Source organism: Olea europaea, chromosome 7 (assembly GCF_002742605.1).
Source record: "Olea europaea var. sylvestris chromosome 7, O_europaea_v1, whole genome shotgun sequence".
Classification (NCBI taxonomy): domain Eukaryota; kingdom Viridiplantae; phylum Streptophyta; class Magnoliopsida; order Lamiales; family Oleaceae; genus Olea; species Olea europaea.
The window spans coordinates 5,781,440-5,795,336 of NC_036243.1; the positions used below are offsets into that span (position 1 = coordinate 5,781,440).

A 13,897-nucleotide genomic window follows, 5' to 3' on the forward strand; every position below is an offset into this window, starting at 1 on the left:
AAAATCCCCCCCCCCCCCCCCAAACAATAACTTAATGTTGGCTCTTGAACATACTTCAATTAAATTTGCATAACTTGATGACATATTAATGTTATCTTCATTTATTCATTTCTCCTTCAAGAAGTCGTGATAAGCATTAAGCTCAACGTGATTGAGATTCAGTGGATACTCATAACTAAATAATTGAACAAAAATTTTCTATCGCCACTTTATCGTAATTAATAAAAGATTAAATAACACAACACAAGTGGATGATCATTAACTTCATCCATGATATAAATTTGTGTATACTAACATATATTATTTTATGCTATATATACATATGGTTGTGTTTCTTGGAGAATATCAACCCTTAAAATAAAAATAATTTTTAGATAAATTTATTTAGGAGCATATATGTCATTAAATATTACTATAAATAATCCTGCTCAATTCGATATTGATATATATAATACGAAAAAAACTTTTAATGAATGAACCTACTTCTAGGGGAAAGGGAACAATTAAATTTGAGTACTTTTGCAGAAATCTTCAAATTGTCTATAGATATTAGTAGTCTAATTAAACTTTGTTATTGTTCACATAGATCTTTCTCATGAATGAATCATTGTATTTTGATTTTAATTGTTAATTTTGAAAAAAAAATGAGTTGTCAACTTGTTATCCAAATTTCAATACAATTGTACCATAAACTACTAAGATATCAACGTCCGATAACACTTAAGAGCCTGTTTGGGAGTGATTTTGAGAATTGATTTTTTGATCGTTAGAAAAAAAGTACGGTCCACCTGTGAGAGAAGAAGTCAAATATGATGACTGAAATAGTGAAATAACGGTCAAAAAATTAAGTTTTTGGTAGAAAAAATCGCTCCAAATAGGCCTTTACTATTTTGCTCGTTGGACCATTTTCATTAAAAATAGACGGAAATTACTCCAAAAGTGAACACTCATTTTTTCCCCCTCTCCCAATCTCAATCCCAGTTTTACATAAATTCTTCTCAATTTTGTATTGCATCAAACCCCAACCTCACTTACCTCAACTATTCTATATACTTCTTTACTCACGTGTATTGAGACAATGCCAAATACTAACATTGATTAAAATTTAATCAATATCAATATTCTGGAGAACACTGCAGTCTTGACCGCAGACAATTCCTTCCCATAGAGTGAGTGACATCTACGTTTACTCAGAGCCGCACAGCATGGCTGGCACGAGAAACTGTATTGTGATTCAAAATTTCGATGATTGTTAATCGCTACCAGACAACACACTCCATCAATCCATGTCCCTCAGACATTTTCTATACAATATCTTCAATCTCCAGTACCAGCACCAACCATACACATTTACACACACTTTCATAAAGACACAGAGAAAAAAATGGCGACTTTATCGTGCTACACGGCGACGGCAGCGTTATCGCATCGCCGTTCTAATTCAAGGCCAATTGATTTCACTCGCAGAAATGGAAACTGTAATCTGTTTTTTACGAGAAGGGTAAAAACGTCATTTTATGTGAAGAGTTTTTCCAGTGAGCCGAAGCAGGAAGTAATTGATCCGATCACGGAAGAAGGTTCGATATTTATGTTACACTTACGATGGATGTTTTGATGCTATGTTATGTAATCTGTGTTATTTATCTTTTATTTTTTGCTTACAGCATCAAAAATTGTTAAGAGGATTTTAGTTTCTGGAAATTTTAAAACGTGATGTAGATTTAAATTCCTAGCTTTTGGATGAGATTCTCAGTTGGACTTTTGCTGCTATTTTTATTGTTTACCTTTTTGAAAATTGTTAAGCATGTGGAGATGTCTAATTTCTTGAAAAATTGAAATTGTGGGTCAATTTAATTTCCTAGCTTTTGGTAGAGATTCTACTTTGTATATACTAATTGCAGTATAAGCAGAAGAATTCTCGAATTTCTTTGTCAGCGTAATTAACTTAGAAACTCCTGTGAATTATAATATATCGTAATCTTCTGCATTTTTATTGCTCGCCACGTCAAACATTTGGCAAATTTTAAATTTTGAAAGTTTAAATTTGTGAGTTCCATTTAAGTTCCTAGCTTTTGGACGAGATTTTCTTTGGATTTATTACAGTATAAGCAGTGGAAATCATGAATATCTTGTAAAAGTTTACAGCCTTACTTGGAATAACAAGTTTGGAACTGGAGATCATTAAACCTTTATCTTAGAGTAAAATTTTGTTTAGGCTTCCGTATCCTCAATAACAGAGCGCATATTCAAATATAATGAAATGAGGGTTTTATTGGACAAGGAAGCTAGAGAAAGTGCAGACAAAGAAATCGGGGATTTTGCTAGAACAAGGGGAATAAGTGCTAATTCCAGAGTATGCGTAACTTTTTACAAGCATGACGTTGAAAAATAGAACACGTTCCATCCCACAAAGATAGACTTGCTTTCCTTTTTTGTTTGTCCCAATTTATAGGCCACTTTCCTTATTGATAGTATAATTTATGTCTTAATTTTCTAATATATCCCTATTTAAGGAGCCTTGTTATGAACATATATGAACTATCATTATTCAATGTAAGGGTATATAAGAAAAAATGTATGTAAAATTTATAGTTCCAACATATATTAATTAAGTTTTCTTAATATGTGTGAAAATAGAAACAAGTCCTATCTTATGGGAAAGAGGTAGTAATAGAATGTGAGGTAAGTAGCTTTTGGATGAGATTTTCTTTGGATATATTGCAATATAAGCACTGGAATTCATGAATTTCTTAGTCAGCATTACTAATTTAGGAACATTTGTGATTTTTAAATGCTTGAATAATAGATATCAGGCTAAAAATTTTACAGGTTTACTTGGAAATATAAAACTCACGAACTGGTGATCATTAAACATTTATCTTAGAGTAAAATTTTGGTCAGTATTTATGCTTCTTCATTATCAAAGTTATGTTTTTATGCTTTAATTTCCTATAATATTTTTGATACCTTTATCTAGAATTGATACATTTGTCAAAAATTGAATTGTGGATGCATAGAGCAAGTATTTAATAGATCAAGAGGCAGCTTTTTATACCAGCTTTATGCTAATGAACATAGCATTAACCATTTGATCTTGTGTGTTGATTTTAGGAGTTCAGAGTTATCAGAGTTCTTTTACACCTGATGCTGCATCTATTGCCTCAAGTATCAAATACCATGCCGAATTCACACCATTATTTTCTCCTGAACATTTTGAGCTCCCCAAGGCTTTCTATGCTACCGCCCAAAGTGTACGAGATGCATTAATCATCAATTGGAATGCAACATACGATCTTTATGAAAAGATGAATGTAAAACAAGCATATTATTTATCAATGGAATTTCTACAGGTTTGTAATGAGTCCTTCTCAATAGTTTTGATTATTAATATCAGAAGACCAATACTATATTTAGACTTATATCCTTGATAAAAATCTGCCATGTTGAGCTGTTCGTTACTTCTCTTTCTGTGACGAAGCTTGTTTCTTCTCAGGGCAGAGCATTGTTAAATTCAATTGGTAATTTGGAGCTCATTGGTGAATATGCAGAAGCTTTGAAAAAGCTTGGTCACAGTCTCGAATCTGTAGCTTCACAGGTCAGATTGTCCTGTGATTATTTCAATTGGGATAAGTTGAAAGCGGACTTATTGTCAGCAACCTTTCTTTGTATATCAGAATTTAGTTTACAATGTAATCGTTAGGGTGGCTCTGTTAGACATTGATCACTTTTAGTCCTCAAAACATCAGTTATATTATAATTTAGTTTTCTACATCTACAAGTGTTAGGCCATAATCTTGCTTTATTGCAATATGAGATGCGGCTGAAACATGTACTTGGGCAGAGAAATATAGGAACCCTTGACAAAACGATGTATGGAGATAAAAGGCTACTAGGATTTGCAATCTCCAAGCATGTACAAGCCCTTTTCTTTTTTTCTTTCTGCTAATTGTTCGACTTATCCATAACAGGAGCCAGATGCTGCTCTTGGAAATGGGGGTTTGGGGAGACTTGCTTCCTGTTTTCTGGACTCGTTGGCAACCTTAAATTATCCAGCATGGGGTTATGGACTTAGGTACAAGTATGGCTTATTTAAACAGCGGATTACAAAAGAAGGACAAGAGGAGGTTGCTGAAAATTGGCTTGAAGTATGCTTGCTTTTATTCTTCTTCTTTTTTTGCTTCATTCATATATGCACATATAGTGTTTGGAATTTACAATCATACTTCAAGAAAGCTTCTGGAAACGATGAATCAAATGGTTTTGATAGTGATATTTTAATGTAAAATCTCCTGCATGTCCTAGTAAACTTAAGTTTCTGTGCAGATGGGTAATCCTTGGGAAATTGTGAGAAATGATGTCTCATATCCTGTGAAGTTTTATGGCAAAGTTCTTACAGGATTGGATGGGAAGAGGCATTGGATTGGTGGAGAAGATATAGTTGCTGTTGCATGTGATGTGCCAATACCAGGATATAAAACCAAAACCACAATCAACCTTCGACTGTGGTCCACTAAGGTCCCGTCTGAACAATTTGATTTGTATGCCTTCAATGCTGGAGAACACACGAAAGCATGTGAAGCCCAAACAAATGCCGAGAAGGTACGCATATTAAATATGGTATAAACTTTTGTTTTTTACGTGCTTCCTAATTCCCTAAATATTGCTTCCGTATGCAAATGCACCACCAACATCACAAGAATAATCTATCTTATGCTTTTCTCTGACATCAGATCTGTTACATACTCTACCCTGGAGATGAATCAACGGAGGGAAAGATCCTAAGACTGAAGCAACAGTATACCTTGTGCACAGCTTCTCTTCAAGATATTATTGCACGATTTGAGAGGAGATCTGGTGGAAATGAGATATGGGAAGAGTTTCCTGAAAAGGTTGCAGTTCAAATGAATGACACTCACCCAACACTATGTATTCCAGAGTTAATGAGAATTCTGATGGACTTCAAGGGCATGAATTGGGAGAAAGCTTGGAGTATTACACAGAGGTACTTTCCCTTTTTAATGGATAACCAGTTTTGTTCTTTTTGTGGACCACGTTAGAAAAGTTCTTTAAATCCTTAAAGAATATGCTGGAATATAATGCAAAGTAAAATTATAGCGTTTGAAGACAAAATTTTTAAGACTAGTTTTGCTCCCTTCTAACAACACAAGCATTTATATGATGTGTTCAACTTGGTATCCAAACAAACAAAGTTCTTGGTTCTGTGTCTCAATCTCGTCCTCACCCTGAAAAACTTGAACTGGCATCTACTTGAGGATGTGCTCAAGATTAATTTAGCAAATAAGTTTTCACCTCCTAAAGAGATTAAACTTTTAGATGAGATGGTCCAGTATAACATTGACAAATTATTTGGCTTTGGACCGGTTATGAATCACAGATAAAATTAATCAATGCATACACACAATCATCTAATTCATCCCCATTGTACTGAGGTCGGTGTGATATATATCTTCTGAACTCTTCCAGGAGATAAGAGAATTTCAAAGGCAGACACAATGTCTACTGGTAGAGCGGTGGTCCTAAAATTAATCTAGGAATCCCTCTCAATTATTCTGAACTATATAATCTTCATGGGGTAAATTTGTGTTGAACTTTTTCAAAAAATTTTGATTTGTTGCCATCTTAAATAATGGCTTTGCATGTGTGGCCGAACCTTTACTTGGTATCTTCTGTAACTTTATTGTAAAAAGGTTGTTTGATGTGCCCTGTGACTCCATCCATGCATCAAGATCCAACAAAAACTAAAATGGCCAAAAACAATAATATACTTTTCAAAGTGATTGGTTTTATTGAATGTAATTAAACTTTGTAATGTCTCAAGTTTTCTGCTACTAAACTAACTTTTCGTGTGATGTGTGCTTTGCAGAACTGTGGCATACACAAATCACACTGTTTTGCCTGAGGCCCTGGAGAAATGGAGTTATGAATTAATGCAAAAACTGCTGCCAAGGCACGTTGAAATTATAGAGATGATTGATGAACAGGTATTAAGACACATTAATAAATCAACAAGACCCATATTTCTGTGAATTTATCATTTGTAGAATATCATCATATTTTACTCATCTTTCAGTTAATTCAAGACATAATATCAGAATATGGAATATCAAATCCTGAAATGTTGGAGAAAAAAGTGAATGCAATGAGAATTTTGGAAAATGTTGATCTGCCTGCATCTTTGGCTGATTTATTCGCTAAACCAGAAGAAATCCTTATTCACGAAACTAGCGATGAAGTCATTCATGAAACTAGCGATGAAGTTATTCACGAAACTAGCGATGAAGTCATTCATGAAACTAGCAATGAAGTCATTCAGGAAACTAGCGATGAAGTTATTCACGAAATTAGTGATGAAGTTGTGCCTGCTCAAGAAGATGAACTTGAAGGAAAGGACCTGCAGGAGGAGAAAGTTGTAAAACCCGAACATGCTCCTATCCCGCCAAAGATGGTCCGGATGGCTAACCTTTGTGTTGTAGGTGGTCATGCTGTTAATGGAGTTGCAGAGATCCACAGTGAAATTGTTAAAAAGGAAGTCTTTAATGACTTTTTTCAGGTAAATTTCTCGATAAGATTATGGGAACTCTTTTTCGTTTTTCGATCATGTATCATTTGCTGATTTTTGGTGCATTAATGTACTTCTCCTGTGTGGCAAGAGGTTTTCATTTGTAAATCTTTTGCAGCTCTGGCCTGAGAAGTTTCAGAACAAAACAAATGGTGTAACGCCTAGAAGATGGATCCATTTCTGCAATCCAGATCTAAGTACCATTATTTCTAAGTGGATAGGTACAGACGATTGGGTCCTGCATACTGAGAAATTGGCAGAACTGCAGAAGGTAATCCATGTAGTCTGCCACATCCAACTTTTTATATATAGCACTTGTATTGCTAGATTATTTGTAATAGGCCATCAAATTCTGGAATGGTTTCTGTGGCTTAAATGGCTTGGTACAGGACCTTTATTTGGTCCAGCCTATTGAGCTGATAAGTACTGCCTAAACAACTAAGTCCTCCTGTTTGTCACCTCAAGCTACACATAACCTGTGTGTCTAGAGTTGCATAATATAGTTTCACCTATAATAACTTCTACATTTCTTGACAGCTTATTAAATTTTAGAAAGATTTTACTTATATGTTTGTTTCTTCCATTCTATATATGATTCAACTCTCTATAGCTTACAGAATTGAGTGGGACTTTTAGGTTTCTCTTATACATGCACTATCTTTAAACCCGGTAGATTATTTTTCTTTTCTTATCATTATTCAAGCTGTATAATATATTTTAATGAGTGAAAAAATCATTGCAGTTTGCAGATAATGAGGATCTTCAAACTGAGTGGAGGGCAGCCAAAAGAAGCAACAAGATCAAGGTTGCTACATTCCTCAAAGAAAAGACAGGTTATTCGGTTAGCCCAGATGCAATGTTCGACATTCAGGTCATTTTCTCTCCTCTTAACCATGTCTGAATTTTTAAACCATCTATATCTGATGGGCATATACATATTTACTATTCATCATTTTGGAGATTAATTCTTCTATTTCCATATTCCACTCAATTTTCCGACTTTATTGGTGACGTGGAATGTGGCTGCCATTTTTCAGGTAAAACGCATTCATGAATACAAGCGACAGCTATTAAATATCTTGGGAATTGTTTATCGCTATAAGAAAATGAAAGAAATGACTGCAGCAGAAAGGAAAGAAAAGTTTGTTCCTAGAGTTTGTATATTTGGAGGAAAAGCATTTGCCACATACATACAAGCAAAGAGGATTGTAAAATTTATCACAGATGTTGGAGCTACCATAAATCATGATCCAGATATTGGTGATTTGTTAAAGGTACAAGCTTCCTCCTAACGTCGTTAAATTGTATTTCAATGTCATTGAATCATTTATTTCTTTGGTGTTGACTTTATGCTTCTTATATGCAAAGAAAAAGGCTTTGTCATATAATGTTTTTGTGGGATTGCTTGGTATGTGTTACTGTTAAGTTGCTTGGTGCACATTCATTCACACACCTCATGGTTTTAATTACGCTACATGCAACCTCTATCTAGGTTGTGTTTGTTCCAGATTACAATGTAAGTGCTGCTGAACTATTAATTCCTGCAAGTGAACTTTCACAGCATATCAGGTGTGTAAGCTCATACTTGGAAGTATTAGATTCATCATATCTCCTGAAAGAAAATTATATCCCCGTCATTAACAGATTCAACACAACAGTATCTGACCTACACTCCCCCCCTCCCCCCGGTTTCCTTCTTTAGTACGGCCGGTATGGAGGCTAGTGGGACCAGCAACATGAAGTTCGCAATGAACGGTTGCGTATTGATTGGGACCTTGGATGGTGCCAATGTTGAAATTAGGCAGGAAGTCGGCGAGGACAACTTTTTCTTATTTGGTGCTCAAGCTCATGAGATTGCTGCACTTCGGAAAGAAAGAGCCGAGGGCAAGGTACAGTTCAACTCTATTTTCCCTCTGACTATGTGCCCAGAATCTCAAATCTAAGACCTGTTTCCTTTATTTCTCGTATTGTTTTCTTTCATTTTCAAGTTTGAATGTAGTGGCCTAGTAAAACTGGATTGAGGTGATGTTCATTTTGGGAGTGTTTCATTTTCGTCTTCTCGTTAATTGCAGTTTGTACCAGATGAACGCTTTGAAGAAGTCAAGGAATTTGTTAGGAATGGTGCTTTCGGGCCTTATAATTATGATGAACTAATGGGGTCCTTGGAAGGGAATGAAGGATTTGGCCGTGCTGATTACTTCCTTGTAGGCAAGGACTTCCCAAGTTATATCGAATGCCAAGAGAAGGTTGATGATGCATATCGAGATCAAAAGGTGAGTTATAACAAGACTTAGTCCATATTGATAGTTTTTGCATTTATGCCATGCACATGCATGTATTCAACAACTTGTTATCTACATGAACTTGAAATTCGAAGTTGGGAAATAACAGTTCGAGTCCCCCAAACTATTCCAAAAGTAGTAAGTAGGTCCTTGATCTATTCTTTTGGCAGTAAGCTCCGGGTTCCCCCAGTGGATGAATTTTCCACATTTGATCATTAAGTCTTGTGCAGTGCACACAAGATAAAATTTTCGTCCGAGATACGTTTACACTTTAACCAAAAAAAATAAGACAAGCACCTGTTTGGTTTGGATTAAAATCTAAGTCAATGCCAACAATTAATTTTAACCGCACATTTCACAACTTTTCCACCACATATTTCATCAAACTTTCATCAAAATCTACTAAAAATTTGATTTTTAGCTATACGAACAGGGGCTAAATTAAAAAGAAAGAAATAGTAAAACTCTTAAAAAGAGCAAATCAAACGTTCTGTGATTCCATATGTGCTGATGAATTCGATTCTCATTTCTTCCCATCGAAAGTGAAAGGTTGGGGACATTAATCGTAATCTTCCCATTCGAAGTTTTACCTTGAAATTCCTTATTTTTTTCCCAACATTATGAACACCATGAATTCAATCCCACTTTGGCTTCTATTACTCTATGCCTAATGTATCCACTTGTTATTTTGCAGAGATGGACAAAAATGTCTGTACTTAATACAGCAGGCTCCTTCAAGTTCAGCAGTGACAGAACAATTCATGAATATGCCAAAGACATATGGAGTATCAAACCCATGGAGCTATCTTAGAGATGAGTAGGCAGTAATATCCAATCACTGATATAAATAATGAAATAATATTACCATGTAAGAGAAATAATGTTACCATGTCTTAGTCTAGTACCCGTTGGCTCTTGAACTACTGTAAATTTTGTAAAGTAGCTACTGTTGCTCTGTTGAGTCATAGCCATTGCAGCACAGAAGACATGGAAATGACAAGTAATAAGAATTTTGTGGCGCATATTTGTAATATTTCTGATACGTTTAACAATGTGGATTGAACACCAGTGGTCGGTATTAAGTAAAAAGAAGTCGATGTCCTTGGTGTATTCGTTCCTTTTAAGTGTCTAAGTAACTGTTTTTGTAATTAGTGCAACACACGAGTTGATGAACTCGTGTCCTTTTAAGTTGATGAACTTACTTCGATCTCAAGTAGTAAATGCAATGCTGATGCAAGAAGGCTTGATTGTCAGCTTGCCCTCTTCTTGTGGCAGTGGAATGATACGAAAAAGTAAAAAGCGAAAGAAGGCCGGGCATGTTTGGTACGGTTTTAAGGAAGAGGTTGCGATGAAATTTGTAGTGTCTTGTCTAGCAAGGTTCATAATTAGTGCAACACACGTTACCTCTTGTGGTGTGTGGGGGTAAATTGCTTTTAATAAGTGCCTATCACTCATTTATTTTACACATTCTGTACGTATACAAATTTTTTTCCTACTTTTGAATCACACATTCTCCTAAGTCATAATTCAAAACTCTTTTTTTCTTCGTTTTTTGTTTTACAATGATGATTGTCAAATAGACTCTAAGGGTCCGTTTGATTACAAGAATAAAATTTGGGTGGAAGAAAACGAATTTTAGGAAATTGAATTGTTTAGAACTTATTTTATTGGGAATTGTTAATTAAATGTGTTTGATTGGCATAATTTTTCAATTAGAAAATATTGTAAATTTGGATCTTTTGGTGTTCGTTTATCAATTCAATGTGTTTTTCATGGAAATTGTCAATTAAAGGGATAAAATTTGCTTCAATTTGGGATAAAATTTATTTCAATTGCCAAGAGAAAAATGGAAAACCAAAAACCACTAAATCCATGGGAAAACCAATTCCTCAAAAACGTGGAAAATAGGGATTGCCAAGAAAACCAATTACCAAGAAAATTTGGTCAATCAAATATGCGAAAAGATGGAAAATGGAATTTAATTTTCAACTTCCATGGAAAATTTATACAATCAAACAAGCCTAAGTTCTAATTAAATTAAAAAATATTTGCAATGCAGCAGTCAACATGACGAAGAGAGATGAGAGGAAAAGTGTATTTCATTGAGTGAAAAATGACGTGTTTACATGTATTTAGAGTATAGCAAGGGATAGCATGACAAGACTAATATATTGGTTACAATCTAAAATAAAATGTTAATCCTTTTTCCTTTTCTTTTTTTTTTTGGGTGGGGGGTGGGGGGGGGCAAGTATATGATATCGTAAAAAGTAATATAGTGGACCTTAAGTCCAGATTATCGTTCCCACAAGGACTGTATCTTAGGTCTTAATTTGATTTTCTTACTCCTATTTGATGAAAGAAAATAAAGATTTATGTTGTAATTTTTCGGTTTAAACACCACACAAAGATTGATTGAAAATTTAAATAATGAACGGATCTTAGGACAGAACAATTTTATCACATTTAACTCTTAAATCAAAATTCAAACATCTAACGTAATGTTCGATCGAATTCTTTTATTGTATTCAGTTCGCCCCTCTCAAATTCCCATTGAGTTTATCTAGCTAATTTAATCACATATCTCTATACGAATTAACCTTAATTAAACGAAATATTGATTCTAAGAATTCATATAATGATTGCAATAATTAGTATATGTATATCTCCATGTTATACTAATTTATCGAATTTCACGATATGGTCTAAACCTCAAACTCACATCTTGATTCGTAAAATATTCACAAAATCATCAAATTAGTAATCAAGTAATTCAACACATTAAATTCATTGCAAAATCAACACATATATGATAAAATAACAAAAATCTTAAATAAAAGAAATAAAGTATTTCAAGTAGATTTAAATAAAAGAAATAAAGTGTTCTAAATTGTTTGCCTGATATGAAATTTAGCTGCTCTAATGAAAATGAAAAACAAGAGGCTGTTATTGAAGATATCACAGGATTTTGAATAAACATGTAGAAAAAGAGATTAATCTTGCACTAAGACTTTTTCTTTGTTCAATTGATACTTCAAAACTTGAATTTCTTGATATTTTTCTCTCTTGAATTGCGCTCTTTAATTTCTAGTTGTATTCTCCATCTTACAATGTGTGCCTCTCTTCAAAAGTGTCAAAAACTTGTATTTGTGCTCCTCCACACATTTGTATTGAACATAGGATTTTTATGAGCTTCAAAACAAGCTAAAAATGCGCCCTAGATACATTCAAGTGGCACTTCGGCGTCATAGAAGTGGCGTTGCGACTTTGTATTGTGGGATTTGGTGGCACTTGGCGCCATCTTTCGGGTGAAAATCTGCATTGCACTTTCTTTAGCATTTTTATCATAATTTTCTTTCTCCGATATCCGATTGAAGCGATTCAAATTGGATTGGCTACAACTTTACTTGAATTTTTTTTTCTTCCAGGGTGATTTGTTATGATTATTATTACACTCAAGTTGGCAGAAAGCTTGATCAAGGCTCAAACTATCTAAAAAAATTCGATAGTTTTCTTCTAATTCAAAAGTTTACTAGGTCAAAATTTGTTTCAATTTTCAGTTAAAAATTTGGAACATACTTGTGTAGTAAAAAATTGATTTATGTCCATATTTTGATCATATTTCACTCATTTTTGACTTCTAATTCATCTCATTGACCCTTAGCATCCTCGAATATTCATTTTGAGGTCCGACATAACTTTTAAGTATTTACACTTTAGTCCCCAAACTTTGGATGTTGCCCATTTTCGTCGATTTTTCGCTCCTTTCTTCAATTCCACTTCCATTCGCGATTTTCTACTAATAACACATTATATAATAAATTAGACTACAATTTCATTAAAAGAATGATGAAATATCCATACTTTAGAGTCTGAATAATTGTATAAAATATACTTATCGAGCACTCCCAAACTTAAACATTTGTTTTTCCTCAAACAAAATCATAACCTAACTTAATAAATACATAAGCATGCAAAGAAATTATTTTGTTAGATACCTTGTTGTTTTGCCTAGGGATATTATATTACATTTACTAATGGCTTCAAAATCACAATACAAACTTCCACTTATCCAATGCAAAACGGGTATGTGTATGTGTGAAGAATCAAATATAACGCCGTACATTCACAAGTTGGTTCACTTCCCAACCCTTAATGATTAATTATTTCCTTTCTTCACTCATGAAATTCACACATCTTCAAGCTTTTTTTTCTTTCATTCTCTCTTCATAGTATAATTTTAAAATTTAGTTTCACTTATTAGTTCCTTATACCACTGTAATTTGGTTTAGTCAACCGGCAACGTTAACAATTTGTTCATGTGATGATTATCCCAAATTATGAGTGTTTCGACAATCTAGCTTATACCAAATGATTCAAACACACTAGTTATCTAGGCCACAAACAATCAAGTCTTTGCGCACTTGTACCAATTTTTTTCAGCTCAATTTTTGACTTCACCCTTTTTGTTCTTGACCCCCTGTTGCGAGCTTTAAGTTAGTAACTCGATTTTTGAATACCAAAGAGTACCAGATTTCAAGATATTCCTACGGACTTACTAACTCGACTAAAAAAGATGCAGGCGTGAAGCGTAGACTGAATAAGTGCGATGCTTATTTTCTATAAAAAGAAAAACACAATTTACAGGAGTCAGATCCCTAGTATTCAGTCATCACCAAGCTTATACTAGAAAGTAAAAAACACTCCATACAATCTTTTTCATATGCATTATACAGTTAAAGGATGTTGTGAATCAGGGGTTAAAGATTAGGCACCCAAGTCATTTATTCAGCCTATGCATATAAATCTTTCTTGTTCTTGAACGATGTTATAAGTAATTATCGTGCATAAATATTGTATCGCTTCGCATGGATAAGCAGAAAATTTAACTAAAGCATATGATTCATCCGTAGTCTACAAACTAATACATACTCTCAAATATATTCGTTATTGTCGACAAAACTATATAACATACACAAGTATGCATAATTTTTATTTTCACGAAATATAATCATATCACACAAGCACACATACACAA

The 13,897-nt window shown here is 34.0% G+C and overlaps 1 protein-coding gene across 2 annotated transcripts; it reads left to right on the top strand.

The window, feature by feature from the left end:
- Positions 1–1,104: 1,104 nt before the first annotated feature.
- On the top strand, positions 1,105–9,979 carry LOC111396794 (alpha-1,4 glucan phosphorylase L isozyme, chloroplastic/amyloplastic). Of its 2 annotated transcripts, XM_023023311.1 has the most exons (16): positions 1,105–1,577; positions 3,112–3,350; positions 3,494–3,595; positions 3,969–4,145; positions 4,324–4,599; positions 4,731–5,002; positions 5,885–6,002; positions 6,092–6,230; positions 6,279–6,571; positions 6,699–6,851; positions 7,323–7,451; positions 7,618–7,854; positions 8,073–8,149; positions 8,283–8,469; positions 8,653–8,853; positions 9,557–9,673. In XM_023023311.1, exons 1-16 carry the CDS (start codon positions 1,385–1,387, stop codon positions 9,671–9,673), a joined length of 2,910 nt encoding a protein of 969 aa, XP_022879079.1. In that variant the 5' UTR covers positions 1,105–1,384. The 2 variants fall into 2 exon arrangements, with proteins under 2 accessions (XP_022879079.1, XP_022879078.1); XM_023023310.1 differs by having other exon boundaries at positions 1,111–1,577; positions 6,092–6,571; positions 9,557–9,979.
- Positions 9,980–13,897: the final 3,918 nt, after the last annotated feature.